This window comes from Anomaloglossus baeobatrachus, chromosome 2 (assembly GCF_048569485.1).
Source record: "Anomaloglossus baeobatrachus isolate aAnoBae1 chromosome 2, aAnoBae1.hap1, whole genome shotgun sequence".
In the NCBI taxonomy this organism is placed as follows: domain Eukaryota; kingdom Metazoa; phylum Chordata; class Amphibia; order Anura; family Aromobatidae; genus Anomaloglossus; species Anomaloglossus baeobatrachus.
In genome coordinates this window covers 549,978,236-549,993,116 of record NC_134354.1, presented here as the reverse complement: position 1 = coordinate 549,993,116, position 14,881 = coordinate 549,978,236, and the positions used below count along the sequence as shown (strand labels likewise).

General features: G+C 42.2%; 1 protein-coding gene across 3 annotated transcripts; it reads right to left on the bottom strand.

Moving 5' to 3' along the window:
* Positions 1 to 203: 203 nt before the first annotated feature.
* Positions 204 to 14,825, bottom strand: LIG4 (DNA ligase 4). 3 transcript variants are annotated; one of them, XM_075334344.1, is made up of 3 exons: positions 14,763 to 14,825; positions 12,924 to 13,017; positions 204 to 3,603 (listed from the first exon to the last, which is right to left on the bottom strand). In XM_075334344.1, exons 2-3 carry the CDS (start codon positions 12,924 to 12,926, stop codon positions 871 to 873), a joined length of 2,736 nt encoding a protein of 911 aa, XP_075190459.1. In that variant the 5' UTR covers positions 12,927 to 13,017; positions 14,763 to 14,825; the 3' UTR covers positions 204 to 870. The 3 variants fall into 3 exon arrangements, with proteins under 3 accessions (XP_075190459.1, XP_075190461.1, XP_075190460.1); XM_075334346.1 differs by lacking the exon at positions 12,924 to 13,017 and having other exon boundaries at positions 14,763 to 14,810; XM_075334345.1 differs by lacking the exons at positions 12,924 to 13,017; positions 14,763 to 14,825 and adding an exon at positions 12,762 to 12,900.
* Between the last annotated feature and the right edge of the window lie 56 nt (positions 14,826 to 14,881).

Sequence of the window (14,881 nt, the reverse complement as noted above, 5' to 3'; positions counted from 1 at the left end):
TCGTTAGATATATCGTAGCGTGTAAAGCTTCCTTTACTTTGTGGCTGGTGACAGTGATACTGGCAGCACTTAGGAAGCATGGCACAAAACTTTCAAAAAAAGGTTATAAAAGTGCAGTTAAGATATGTATAAAATTGTTTGGGCTAAGGTTTTATGTAATTAAAGAGACACTTAATAAGTAAAAGAAAAACAGACATACAACAGATTGTCACAAATCATTTTAATAAAATAATAATCATAATGTGCACTTAAAACATTGTTCCTTCACATAAAATCATGGGAGTCTAATACCTAGCACTCTTACATATTACAGAAGCTTTACAATATACTTATTAGAGGACTGTTGCTCCATTCAAAGAATTCCTGCTGATCCTCACAGCTCACATCATAAGGCTGCAAAAGGCTCAATGGGGGAGATCGCTGAAGCTGGAAAAGAACAATGTCTTTTGTTTTCCACACCAACCACTCATAGGGCAGCCTTTATTTCATATGGTGATCTTCAAAAAGAAAAGCTGTCCTGTCATTGGTTTTTATGACCAAGAGAGACAATTTTTCATTTGACCAGTTTCATAAATCTGCCCCAGTACCCACTACATGCTACTGCACTGGGGCTGCCCAGGAGGAATTTTACTGAGGGAAGGCACAGACCTAATAATTATATTTCACAATGATATAAAAAAAAATACATATTATTTTTTTCTAAATAGAGTACTATAAAGCAATCTTCAAAACAAATTTACATCCAAATAAAAATATAAATTTACAATAAAACAAACATTTAAACACGTGATTATTTATATAAAAAACAATTTAGGTTAAAAGTTTATGGACTTTACATACATTTAAAAAGCTCATCAATAAAATGTGATTTTATAATAAATAATCCTGCTCCATCTGAAGTGTTCCCATCTTCAGCGAATCGACTACCCAGAGGACTGGAACAATTTTATATTTTTTGGTAAATGGCCTTCTCAGACTCTTCATTTCTGCTAAACGACACAAATCCTCTCCTACTACAACATGTGAAACTCCTTCTTCAAGATGGCTCACTACTTTTGCTCCATGAAAGCGTAACTCCAGCGCTCTTATACGCAAAGAAGAAAATTCTATTTTAGTAAGTGGGTCGTTAATGATTGTATAAATATCTAGATATACAACACACTGACGGAACAGACTGTTAGTCGAATTTTCCCATGAATAGCGATGTTCTAGGTCAGCAATCATGTCCAGAGGGATTTTATCCTTGGTGTCAGGTATTCTGGTAAACAGGTCCTTGAGCTCAGCCTCATTAGTATCTGTGACATAACTATCACCATAGCAGTCATATTCACTAGCAAAGTGTTCCTTGGTGGACGGACACATATGAATCATATGGTTAGGTTGCCAAGGTAGAAAAGTTTTACTTTCAAAGCACTCAAGAAGCCAAGCAGCTCGAACAACATCGTGCTTATTTGACGAGATAACATTTTTCACTCTGACATTGGTAGTTCCTACAATAACACAATAGGTGTATTCTCCGGGATTTTGTACTACTTTGCCACCAAAAGCAGCTATCGTGCTCTCTAGATTTGCCTTTGAATGGATATCTGTTCCACTCATCACACAGAACTCAACCTCTTTAAACAAATTTGACTGCTTCGAGATGTTTGTAAGATCAGGCGCTTTCAAATGAGAAACCACATCAATGACTTTATTAATCTTCGATACAGTTTTTCTTTTCTTTTTTGCTGGCTCTTCACTGAAATCCAAGTGTTTTGAAGCTAATTTCCCAGAAGCTTTTTCTCGAAATTGTTCCAAGTCATCAAGTGTCATACAGTCACACCATTCCTTATCTTCTCTAATCTTTTCAATTCGGGGAAACCGGAGAGTACAATTGGTCTTGTACATATCACTGTGCACAATCTCTGCTGCCTTAACTTGAATGATAACAGAATTACAAGGCTCAATAAACACTTCTGGCTTTTCAGTCCCACATAACAGATTTGAAGGTGGATCCTTTTTTCGATAGCGCTTCCAGTGGGGAGCCAACTTTAAACCCAAATCATATAATTCTTTCATGGTGTAACCAGAGCCAATACGACAAACTGAATGAAAGACAGTCGGCTTCTCTCCTGGATTTGGTTTTTCTGCCACTGCACACAAGAAATGAGACATCATCCCCCCACGCAGACCCTTGCCCCAATACCCCCCAATAATTAAAAGATCTAATTCATCCATGAGTCCATTAACATATTCAGGTTTGATCTTTAACCAGCCTTCTCCACGTTTATCCGGCTTATAAATGGACATGGGGTCTTTAACCATAATGCCTTCCTCACGGTTATCGATTGCCGCATTTAATGCATCAACTACGTTCTTTTTGGTGCCGGCTTCAGCTTTGTGAACTATCTGAATCCTCCCGGGAATTGGCGTCAATATATCACGTAGCAAGTCATATCTTTTTCTAAGTGTTTCATGGGCTAATTTCTGGTCGTTAAACATCAGAACATCAAACACACAGAAACAAGTTTGAAGGTCTGAATCATCAACCATCCTTTTGATATCAAACTTGTTTCCTTTCTGCATGAACGTTTCCGTATTGGGATTGAAGGCCATCATCTCTCCATCAAGTATGCAGTTTTGGACATCGATACGAAAAACATTATGAACAAAAGGTGTTAAAGAGCCTTCAAGGGGAGAACCACCAAACTGTTGGGTGTAATCAAAGCCATTCCGAGAATAGTATTTATACACATCTCCATCCTTGTGCATCTGCATCCTTTCCCCATCCAGCTTCGTTTCAATATAAAAACTTTGGTGGTTCATTTGTTTTTCTATGTGCTGAATGTTAGCAATTGCAGCGAGCATTGGTTTAAAAGCAGAAAATATAGAGATAGAGACATCGCTAAGACATACACTGGGATCATGTAGCTGTAAGCATACTTTTTCTAAATCTGTGGTGACATTATGAAGTTCTGCAGCATCAGGATGAAAAATGGAAAAGACTGTTTGCTGGCTAAACCCAAGCTTCATGTCCTTTATAATCATCCTTATAAGCCACTTCTGTTCCAGAGCAGTGGTGTTGGCAATCAAGTGCAGCAGACTTTTCTCTATAAGTTCCTTTTTCCTGCCTGCGTTGTTGCTCGCTATCGAATTCAACTGGTCATTCACATCATTAATGAACAAGGTTCCTTCTTTTCGGCAACGTGATTTAAGCACAAAGTATGCAATTGCAGCAAAGTCACCAGCATCTGAATTGGAACCAGTAGGAGTTCGATAATTTAAAAGTTTAAGAGCATCTTTCCCATCTTTGGGCAAACCAAGAACTTTGATATAGAGTTTGGCAAGCAAAGTCTCTTTAATCCCATAAGCCATCCGCTCTCTTTCTAACTGTGGTAAAATAAGTCGCATTGCTGGATAAAAGGAGTCTTTAGTAGGTTCAGTCTCGTGAAGGGCATTGTGGAATTTTCTCCAGGAGTCAATAAATTGTTTTAAAATATTTGTTTTCTCTGTTCTGTTCTTGCATTTCTGAATTCTTTCTAAAGTTTTGCAGAGATCTGCAAAAGGTACTTGAGAAGACACTGTTTTCAAGGGCTGGATATTGGAAGACATTGTGCCAGAGATCTGTAGACAAAAGCACAAAAGACTTCTTTTAGAAGTTACTAAAACAAATCTTAGATACATGATATCATGCATGTAATGCTTAAGTACACTAAAGCACTTCTCATATATGTAGATGTCAAGAAGATCTCCCAAAGTACACCGTCAACAGAAGGCTTAGAATACCAATGTATAGGTACATTAAAGGGTTTTTTTTGCGGGATTCCTCTGCACAGAGTAGTCTACCACACTATTCTAAACAGCAAATAAAGGATATGCCAAAATAACATTCCCCTTACATGCATTGTACGAATGAAGCCTATGCATACACTTGACAGGCACCTTCCTATCATACATAGCAAAAACGGTTTTAATATTATGTGCAACAAAAGGAAAAAAGATAAAAAGAACACTATCTCATAACTTAAAAATTAAGTGGGGTCCCCCGTATTTTTAAAAACAAGCAAAGGTAAAGCAGACAGCTGTGAGCTGATATTCGGTTGGGAAGATCCATGGTTATTGGTTCCTTCCCAGCTTAAAAATACCAGCACGCAGCCATCCCAGAATTATGCATCACAGTAGATGTGCCAATTCTGACGTATCACCACAGCTCTTCTCGATTGTTCTGATGCGTTGGCTATCGGAGTAATAGCAGTTGGGGTTGATATCAGTTGAGAATTGACCGAAAACAAAGCTGACATCAAGCCCTAGGGTTAATAATGGAAAGGCGTTCTTTAAACACCCCCATTACTAACCTAGTTAAAAAAAAACAAAAAAAAAACCAACACACAAAAATTGTTTATTTTAAAAACACTCCAACTTTTTACCCGGTTCACCAACTTATTTGAAAGAAAAAACAAAAACCCAGGCAAGTCCTACGTAGTTCACAACTGGAAACCTGAAAATGAAAACAAGATACTGTCCCTCATTTACCAATTTATTAGAAAGAAAAGTTCCCACGGAGGACCACTTATCACAGTCGCTGGATCTCGCGGAGCACAGTAGGAGCCGGTATTAATTGGTGCTCAAAGACTAAAGAGCCTCGTTCTATTGTTCCATAGCCTTTGAATGTTGGAGTCGAGGAATGTCGAGTGAAGCGCTGGATTACGTTGGTCCTGCGTGGAAATTTTGCTTTCTAATTAGTGAACGAGAGACACAGTCTCTTGTTTATATTTCTGTCTGTGTTTTTCCAGTTTCCATTTGTGGACTACATTGAATCCCATGGGACACGTAGCATCTACATGTTTTTTTTAAATAAATTCATGAACCAGGTAAAAAGTTGTGGATTTTTTTTTTAATAAACTGTTTTTTTGTTTAACCCCTTCACGACCTTGGACGGATCTATCCGTCATGGAGCGTGTCACGTTAAGCCCCGCCCCCTGCCGCGGGCAGGCGGCGGCGGTCGGCACACATATCAGCTGTTTTCAACAGCTGACATGTGTGCCTGCATGTTGCGAGTGGAATCGCTTCCACACGCAACATTTAACCCCTTAAATCTCGCTGCCAAAGTGTGGCAGCGAGATCTATATGCACGCGGCCATGAGTTTTACTTACTGCCGCCCCCACCGGAAGTCACGTGCGTGATCACGTGACTCTCGGTGGTTGCCATGGTAGCACAGGGTCATGTGATGACACCTGCAGCTATGACGTTTCACTTTCGTTTTCACCCGGCCTGGAGCCGAATGAAACAGGAAGTGACCGTATCTGCTGTTTACAGCTGTGTAGCTGTGATCAACAGATAGATCAGAGTGATCGGATTGCTGATCGCTATAGCCCCCTAGGGAGACTAGTAAAATAAAAAAAAAGTTAAAAAAAAAAGTTTTAGAAAATAAAAAATAAAAAAACCCCTAAAAGTTCAAATCACCCCCCTTTCACCTCATTGAAAATTAAAGGGTTAAATAAATAAATAAATATACACATGTTTGGTATCGCCGCGTTCAGAAATGCCCGATCAAAATATAAAATCAATTAATCTGATTGGTAAACGGCGTAGTGGCAAAAAATTCCAAACGCCAAAATTACGTTTTTTGGTCGCCGCATGTTTTACGCTAAATGCAATAACAGGCGATCAAAACGTAGCATCTGCGCAAAAATGGTACCATTAAAAAGGTCATCTCAAGATGCAAAAAATAAGCCGTCACTGAGCCATAGATGCCGAAAAATGAGAACGCTACGTGTTTCGGAAAATGGCGCAAAACGTGCGCCACTTTTCTGGACAAACTTGTGAATTTTTTTTTAACCCCTTAGATACAAGTAAACCTATACATGTTTGGTGTCTACAAACTCGCACCGACCTGAGGCATCACATAGATACATCAGTTTTACCATATAGTGAACACTGAATAACACATCCCAAAAACTATTGCGCGATCACACTTTTTTTGCAGTTTTTCCATACTTGGAATTTGTTTGCTGTTTTCCAGTACACTATACGGTAAAACCTATGGTTTCATTTAAAAGTACAACTAGTCCCTCAAAAAACAAGCCCTCATATGGCAAGATTGACAAAAAAATAAAAAAGTTACGGCTCTCGGAAGAAAAGGAGCAAAAAACAAAAACAGAAAGTGCCCGGGGGCTGAAGGGGTTAATTACTGGGTTTGTAATGATAGTGTCATTACACAGCTGTCTTCAACCCCCAAAAAAATCGTTACTCTGATTGCCAATGCACTAAGGCAATTGAGAACAGCCAAGGCAAAGGGCCAGAATCGAAGCATTTAATGTGATTCGCCACCACTGTGACAGCTGGTGGGTGGTATTTTTTGGCTGGGAAGGGCCCAATGACCAAGGAACTTCCCAGCTTGATAGCCCACAGCTGTATGCTTTACCTTTACTGATTATCAAGAATAGGGGGAACTCTATGTTGTTTTTTTAATTTATTCAACCAAGCCAAAACACCCTTTAGTACCCTATGAAAGGCACTAAAAGGTGCACGTTTCTACTATTTAGGGGAGTTGGGAAGTAATATTGCAGCAGGATATCCATCCATCATCTATGTATATCTTTTTATTAGTATTTTTCTATTTGAGATATGTATGTAAAAGTTGGATGGCATATATATGGTCAGCATGTCATCCAATTTTTTTCAAGCATCCTTTGACTTACATTGGGAGTCTCTGCTGTTTTACGCTGCCATCTGAAGCATGCTGACATTTTTTCCTTAGCTCGATACCAGCTAAGGAAAAACTCACAGAACAACACTGCCTCATTGCTTAACATTGGGGCGAGTGCAGTGTAATTTTTTTTCTCACATTGCACTGGGTGTATTTATACGCAGAAATGAGTGAACCCTTAGCTGTAGAGATCATTTATGGTTTAGAGGAGGCCTGTGGTGTCTGTTAACCCCTTAAGGACGAAGCCAGTTTTGTACTTAATGACCAGGCCATTTTTTGCAATTCTGACCAGTGTCACTTTATGAGGTCATAACTCTGGAACGCTTCAACGGATCCCGGTGATTCTGACATTGTTTTTTCGTGACATATTGTACTTCATGATAGTTATAAATTTAGAACGATATTTTTTGCTTTTATTTGTGAAAAAATCGGAAATTTGATGAAAATTTTGAAAATTTTGCAATTTTCAAACTTTTAATTTTTATGCCCTTAACCCAGAGAGTTATGTCACACAAAACAGTTAATAAATAACATTTCCCACATGTCTACTTTACATTAGCGCAATTTCTGAAACAAAATGTTTTGGGGTTAGGAAGTTAGAAGGGGTCAAAGTTCATCAGCAATTTCCCATTTTTTCAACAAAATTCACAAAACCATTTTTTTAGGGACCACATCACATTTGAAGTGACTTTGAGAGGCCTAAGTGACAGAAAATACCTAAAAGTGACACCATTCTCAAAACAGCACGCCTCAAAGTACTCAAAACCACATCCAAGAAGTTTATTAACCCTTCAGGTGCTTCACAGGAACTAAAGCAAAGTGGAATGAAAAAAAGCAAAAAATAAAATTTTACCTAAAATGTTGCTCTACCCCAAATTTATTCACTTTTAGAAGAAATAACACAACAAAATGAACCCCAAAACTTGTTACCCACTTTCTTATGAACGCGCCGATACCCCACATGTGGTCAGAAACCTTTGTTTGGACAAATGGGAGGGCTCGGAACAGAAGGAGCAATATTTGAATTTTGGAAAGCAAATTTGGCTGAAATAGATTGCGGGCACCATGTTGCATTTACATGTCCGCCAAGGTACCTAAACAGCAGAAACCCCTTACAAGTGACACCATTTTGGAAACTAGACCCCTTAAGGCTTCTATCTAGGGGTATAGTGAGCATTTTGGATCCACAGGTACTTCACAGATTTTGATAACGTTACGTTGTCACATTGAAAATTTTCATTTTTTTCTCAAAAATGTTGCTTTAGCATCAATTTTTTCACTTTTTCAAGAGGTAATTCCAAAAATGTGACCCCAATGTTTGTTACCCACTTTTTTATGAGCGCGGTGATACCTCACTTGTGGTCTGAAACCTTTGTTTGGAGAAATGGGAGGGCTTGGAACGGAAGGAGCAATATTTGAATTTTGGAAAGGAAATTTGGCTGAAAAAGATTGCGGGCACCATGTCGCATTTGGAGGACCCCTAAGGTACGTAAACAGCAAAAAAACACCACAAGTGACCCCATATTGGAAACTAGGCCCCTCAAGGAATTTATCTTGATGTTTGGTGAGTACCCTGAACCCCCAGGTGCTTTACAGAAGTTTATAACGTTGAGCCATGAAAATAAAAAAATAAAATTTTACCACAAAATTGTTACTTCAACCAGGTAGCTTTTTTTTTCACAAGGGTAACAGGAAAAAAATCACCATGAAATTTATTGCGCAATTTCTCCTGAGTTTGTTGATATCTTGTATGTGGTGGAAATCAACTGTTTGGGCACACTACAGGGCTCAGAAGAGAAGGAGTGCAATTTGACTGCAAAATTGGCTGGAATCAATAGCGGACGCCATGTTGCATTAGGAGAACCCCTGAGGTGCCTAAGCAGTGGAGGTCCCCCACAAGTGACCCCATTCTGGAAATAAGACCCCTCAAGGCTTTAATCTAGGTGTATATTGAGCATTTTGAATCCACGAATACTTCACAGAATTTGATAAGCTTAGGTTGCCATATTGAAATTTTCATTTTTTTCACAAAAATGTTGATTTAGCGACACATTTTTCACTTTTTCAAGAGGCAACAACAAAACGTGTACCCCACAGGTTGTTATCTAATTTCTTGTGAGCGCAGGGATACCACACATGTGGCCAAAAACCTTTGTTTGGATAAATGGGAGGGCTTGGAATGGAAGGAGCACCATTTGAATTTTGGAAAAGTTGAAGTAAATTGCGCGCACCATGTCACATTAGCAGGGCCCCTTGGGCACCTATACATCAGAAACCCCCCACAAGTGACCTCATTTTGGAAACTGGACCCCTCAAGGATTTTATTCAGGAGTATAGTAAACATTTTGAATCCACAGGTACTTCACAAAACTGTTGCTGTATCAAAAAATTTCTCACTGTTAAGGGGGCTTTACACGCTGCGACATCGCTAATGCGGAGTCGTTAGGGTCACGGAATTGGTGACGCACATCCGGCCGCATTAGCGATGTTGCTGCGTGTGACACCGATGAGCGATTTTGCATCGTTGCAAAAACGTGCAAAATCGCTCATCGGTGACATGGGGGTCCATTCTCGATTATCGTTACTGCAGCAGTAACGATGTAGTTCGTCGCTCCTGCGGCAGCACACATCGCTATGTGTGACGCCGCAGGAACGAGGAAGCTCCCCTTACCTGCCTTTCATGTGACACTAAAGGATGCCTAGCCTTGTATTTAGCCCAAAAAAAAAAAAAAAGAATTAAAATAAATGACGTGGGGTCCCCCCTATTTTTGATAGCCAGCTAGGGTAAAGCAGACAGCTGTAGCCTGCAAACCACAGCTGACAGCTTCATCTTGTCTGGTGATCAATTTGGAGGGCTCCCCAAGCTGTTTTTTTTTTTTAATTATTTATAAATAAATAATTAAAAAAAAAAAACAAACGTGGGGTCCCCCCAAATTAGATCACCAGCCAAGGTGAAGCTGACAGCTGGGGTCTGGTATTCTCAGGATGGGAAGAGCCACGGTTATTGGACTCTTCCCAGCCTAAAAATAGCAGGCCGCAGCCGCCCCAGAAGTGGCGCATCCATTAGATGCGCCAATTCTGGCGCTTCGCCCCAGCTCATCCCGCGCCCTGGTGCGTTGGCTAACGGGGTAATGAATGGGGTTGATACCAGGTGTGTAATGTCACCTGGCATCAAGCCCAGCAATTAGTTATGTCACGGCGTCTATCAGATACCCGACATAACTAATTGACAGTAATAAAAAAAAAATTGACAACAAAAAAAAATTTATTTGAAAAAACACTCCCCCAAACATTCCCTGATTGACCAATTTATTGAAAAGAAAAAAAAAAATCCACAATAATCCATTTGGACGTCCACGTCGCCTCTGGACCTTCTAGAATATGGGGGACACGTTCAGGGAACGTATCCCCCATTTTCTAGGAGGGCAGACCCTCCATTTGAGGAGAGTGGGTGCAAAGAATCTGCACCCACTCTCCCTGGGTCACAGCTGCAGAGTGCGAGCAGCCAGCGTCCTGAACACAGGAAGCTGACAGCCGCGCTCTGCTCATGTGACCGGAGTCTGCAGAGAAGGAGCCGGAGGAGGGGGCCGCGGGGGATCAGGGCTCCGACAGGTATGTATGACACCGGGGGACACCAGGGGGGGGTAGGGGGGATCCCGGCAGGGCCTGGGGAGCAGGTTTCTGTCGTATGTGTTATGGCACATACGACAGAAACCATAGGAACAGTGTGAATGTGGCCGGCGCGCTGCTGTGATCGCCGGTGCGCGCGGCCATCTTGGATTTTCGGGAGGGGGTTGGGGGTCGGGGGGGGCACTTTGGGGACACCGGGGGACCGGGAAAAAGATTTATCTCCCATCTGGCATGTTTGATCATGCCAGATGGGAGATAAATCATTTTTTACCGGCGCGGTCATTTACTATAACTTGATGATCGGTATACGGTGTATACCGGTCATCAGGTGAGCGGGGACCGGAAAAACCGGCCCGAATCATGATCTCCAGGGTCTCAGCTACCCCCGGCAGCTGAGACCCCGGAAATTTTCTGACTCTGGGGGGCGCTAGACCCTTTTTTCCGACCGCCGTTAAAAAGCGGCGGATCGGAAAAAGTACCCTTATTTACCGCCGTTAAAAGGCGTATCGGCGGTCGTAAAGGGGTTAAACTGTTTACTGTAAATACACTGCTTTGGTAAAATATTGGAAATAGAGTAAATGCAGCTTTTCTTCTAAAGGTCTCCATACACCATCAACTCACCTAACTCTCCCCCTGACTGGTAAGGCCCAGTCACACACAGAGATAAATCTGCGGCAGATCTGTGGTTGCAGTGAAATTGTGGACAATCAGGGCCAGGTTTGTGGCTGTGTACAAATGGAACAATATGTCCATGATTTCACTGCAACCACAGATCTGCCAAAGATTTATCTCTGTGTGTGTCGAGCCCTGTAGTGTCATGAGAGATAAAAATGCAGCCAAATGAATATTTTATCTCAGCTGGCGGTCAATCTCATAGAAGACACAGGAGGGCTTGGCGGAGCGTTCCAGTGTATGAGGAGATAGCGGTAAAATAATTTGTCTAATGGATATAGGAGCATTAAAGAGGAAACTCTTTATTTTAATGGACATGTCTTAATAAATTATAAAGGGAACATCCATAGAGCTGTTTTTAACCCTAAAAGTACCCGCTCTCGAAGTGATGCTGGCTTTGCTCCTCAGTCTCCCCCTCTTCTCTGGGACGTTATGTCACAGATCACAGGGAATGGCCTGCTCCTGGCTTGTAGTAACAGCTAGCTCCCTGATAACATCTACTTCCCAGCAGTCCAAGATCAGGGAGCTAGTCCAGACCCTGTTTAGCTGTAGTCAATCAGTGCTCTTCCTGCCCTCCCACTCCCTTCTCCACTAAGGATCCATGCCTGTAAGTTTAAGGGTATGTGCGCACGTTGCTTTTTACCTGCTTTTTTGCTGCTTTTTCTTCTGCGCTGTTTAATGCCAAAATGGATGTGTTCTTCTATTCAAGCAAAGTCTATGGGAATTTGGGTTTCTTGTTCACACTATGTTGTTCAAAATGCTGCCTTTTTGTGGCAGAACTTTGGTCAAAAACTCAGCTTTTCAAAGAAGCAACATGTCAATTGTTTTTGCCATTTGGGTTTTGCACTGCAAAGCTGAGTTTTTGACCAAAGTTCTGCCACAAAAAGGCAGCATTTTGAACAACATAGTGTGAACAAGAAACCCAAATTCCCATAGACTTTGCTTGAATAGAAGAACACATCCATTTTGGCATTAAACAGCGCAGAAGAAAAAGCAGCAAAAAAGCAGGTAATAAGCAACGTGTGCACATACCCTAACAGCTTCTTTATTAGTCATAACGCCCTTCATGTTCCTGGACATGTCAATGAAGATGCAATCACATGGTGTGATCCAATGCAGAACAAACCATGACAGTGCATTGGTCAGGCAATGAGCAGAGGCAGAGCGTTGATCTACACGTCAGTACTAGTGACGAACGAGCACTACCATGCTTGGGTGTTTGGTACTCATAACGAACAGTTGGGTGCTCAGATGGGCTTGACTCGAGTACCAGAGTACAATGGAAGTTAATGGGGAGCTCGAGCATTTTTTGGGCAACTCTTCCATGGTTTGCAGTGCATTTCTGGTCATCATCTGACACAGGTGACGGAAATTCATTCACCAATTCACACTTGGATTTGTATGTGAAGTGGAAGTGGCATTTACCATGTTAACCTATGGAGTGACAGAACGAGGCTTTATAGGCTTACACTGTAAAATTGACTTACGTTTAAGAATAAACCCACATGTGATCGGGTGAGTTGGAATTTCAGTCACGTGAGTAAAAAGAGGACTTGAAATGAGCTAAAATACTGGTGAAGACGACAGTCATTAAGTATTTTATTGCAATTGCATGGCGCACACATTAAGGCATGTTTAAGCAATAAAAAACATTTTGTGAGTTCTTTAAGAGCTATCTACAGCAGTGTAAATAAGAACAAGAAGTCCTGGAAGTGATGATATGGTCTCCATAGTGTACAGAGCTCAGCATTGAGGCCGAACTTTACTTACTCTCCCCTGCTCCTGTGCCAGTGCTGCAGCAGTGAAGAATTAGCGCTGGAGCCGGAGGGTAGCGATAACCGAAGCCTTGCCAAATCTGCTCTACTTGGGGGATGGGCGGGGATCTTATAAAGATTTCAGCACATTTTACATTAAACAATAATTGATACAAACCATAAAAATATAAAAGAAAGTCCACAGTCTTATTGCTGAGCTTCTACAGGTGGTACCACTAGTAGGGACAACAGCGGGCACTCAGGTTAACACCCTACAAACAGAAATTGGTGTTAGATCAGAAATGGGATGTTGGCGATATCATGGCACGACACACAAAACCTATTCCAGAGCTGTGATCTACAAAGGTATTTACAATAGTGGAGTTCCAAGTCAAAAGACATAGCATCTTTATCTGACGGAGATTCAGACTCCACGATTAGGCTGCTTTCACACATCCGGTTTTTGCTGTGCGGCACAATCCAGCTGTTTGCAGAAATAACGCAACCTTTTTTTTTGCCGCCGGTTGCGTTTTTCCGCATAGACTTTCATTAGTGCCGGATTGTGCCGCATGGCCTTGCGTTCGGTCCGGTTTTTGCCGGATGCGGCATATTTAGCCCATGCGGCGGCCGGATGGAACGTTGCCTGGCACGTTTTTTGTCCGGCGATAAAAAACCGCATCGCGCCGCATCCAGCCGATGCGGCGCTTTTTCCAATGCATGCCTATGGACACCGGATGCGGCGAAAAACCGCATCCAGCCACCGCATGCGGTTTTTTTGCACTGCGCATGCTCAGTAGTGTGCTGCACCCGGCAAAAACCGGACGGGCCGCATGTAAAAACGTATGCAAAAGATGCGTTTTTTTCGCCGCATCCATTGCATAGATTTTAGAGCCGGATTGAGCCGCACTGCTAAAAACGGGGGTGTGAAAGCAGCCTTAGCATCCAGCAACATACACTGCAGATAGAAATCAGCCTCACAAAAAATGGCTGCTCCTCTGTAGAAACAGCATCAAGACTTTCCCACGTGTAGGGTCAGGTATTGCAGTGCTGATCCATTGCTGTGAAAAAGGCAAGCTGCAATACAGGAGTGACTATTGATTTATGTTAGAGCACGAACAAGTAATGGGATGGGGTGAGCTTCAGGTCTGCAGCCCTCTGTATCAGAACACAAATCGGACTAGAAGCAGAGGAGATCTGACAGCAATAACTCGTTCTTAAAACAGTCGTCCACTACTCAGACAACCCCTTCCTATCAGCATGTTTTCCCCAGTAAAATAACAATGCTATACTCCCCGCCATTCCAGAAGTGCTCTCCTGGGGCTCACATGACATAGTTACATCACACAAGCCCTGCGCCCAGTCACTGCTTCACTCTCCCTGCATTCAGACGAATCGAACATCAATAGGGTGTCTGGGCTGCCGCCGGACGCTCACGTCATATAGATATTTGATTTATATTAAGGAGGCCGGAGCTGACTGGGCATTGGACTCGCGTGATGTAACAATGTCATGTGAGCCCTGGGAGAGCGAGTGTCAGCACCACCGGAACGGCACTGGAGGGGAGTATAAGCATAATTATTTTACAGGGGGCAAACATATTGACTCAGGGTTGTCTGACTAGTGGACAATCCCTTTAACAGTGGATGTATCATCAGAGACAATCCCTTTTCTAATGTAGCAGCTGATTTTGCTGTGGGAAGGCAAGAAACATAGTATTACATGAGCTAAATGGTTGTCATAGTAACAGAAACGGCTGGGCTAGAACAAGGGCAGCCATGTCCTCTAATTGGGATCCCACAGACATGTGTGATCTCCTATGGATAGATAATGTATGTGCTGAGCTAACAACGCCTTTAATAAGGGGAATCCCTCTAATAAAGTTGTCCTGTCATCATGACTAACATCAGAAAGCATACAGTAACAGCGGCGTTACTATGGAAACCAAGCAGAAGCGTCGCAGAGAAATAATGTAGTGCACGTGATGTCTGGCAGGCCGGAGGTGGTGGACGGCTCTCACCTGCTACCCTCACAGTATCGTCCGCAGCGGCCCCCTGTGAGCAATAAGTGACAACAGCGGAAGCAGCGAACGTCATAAACCTGCGCCGTGCTCATCCACACAGGCAGCGTGCCGTACGT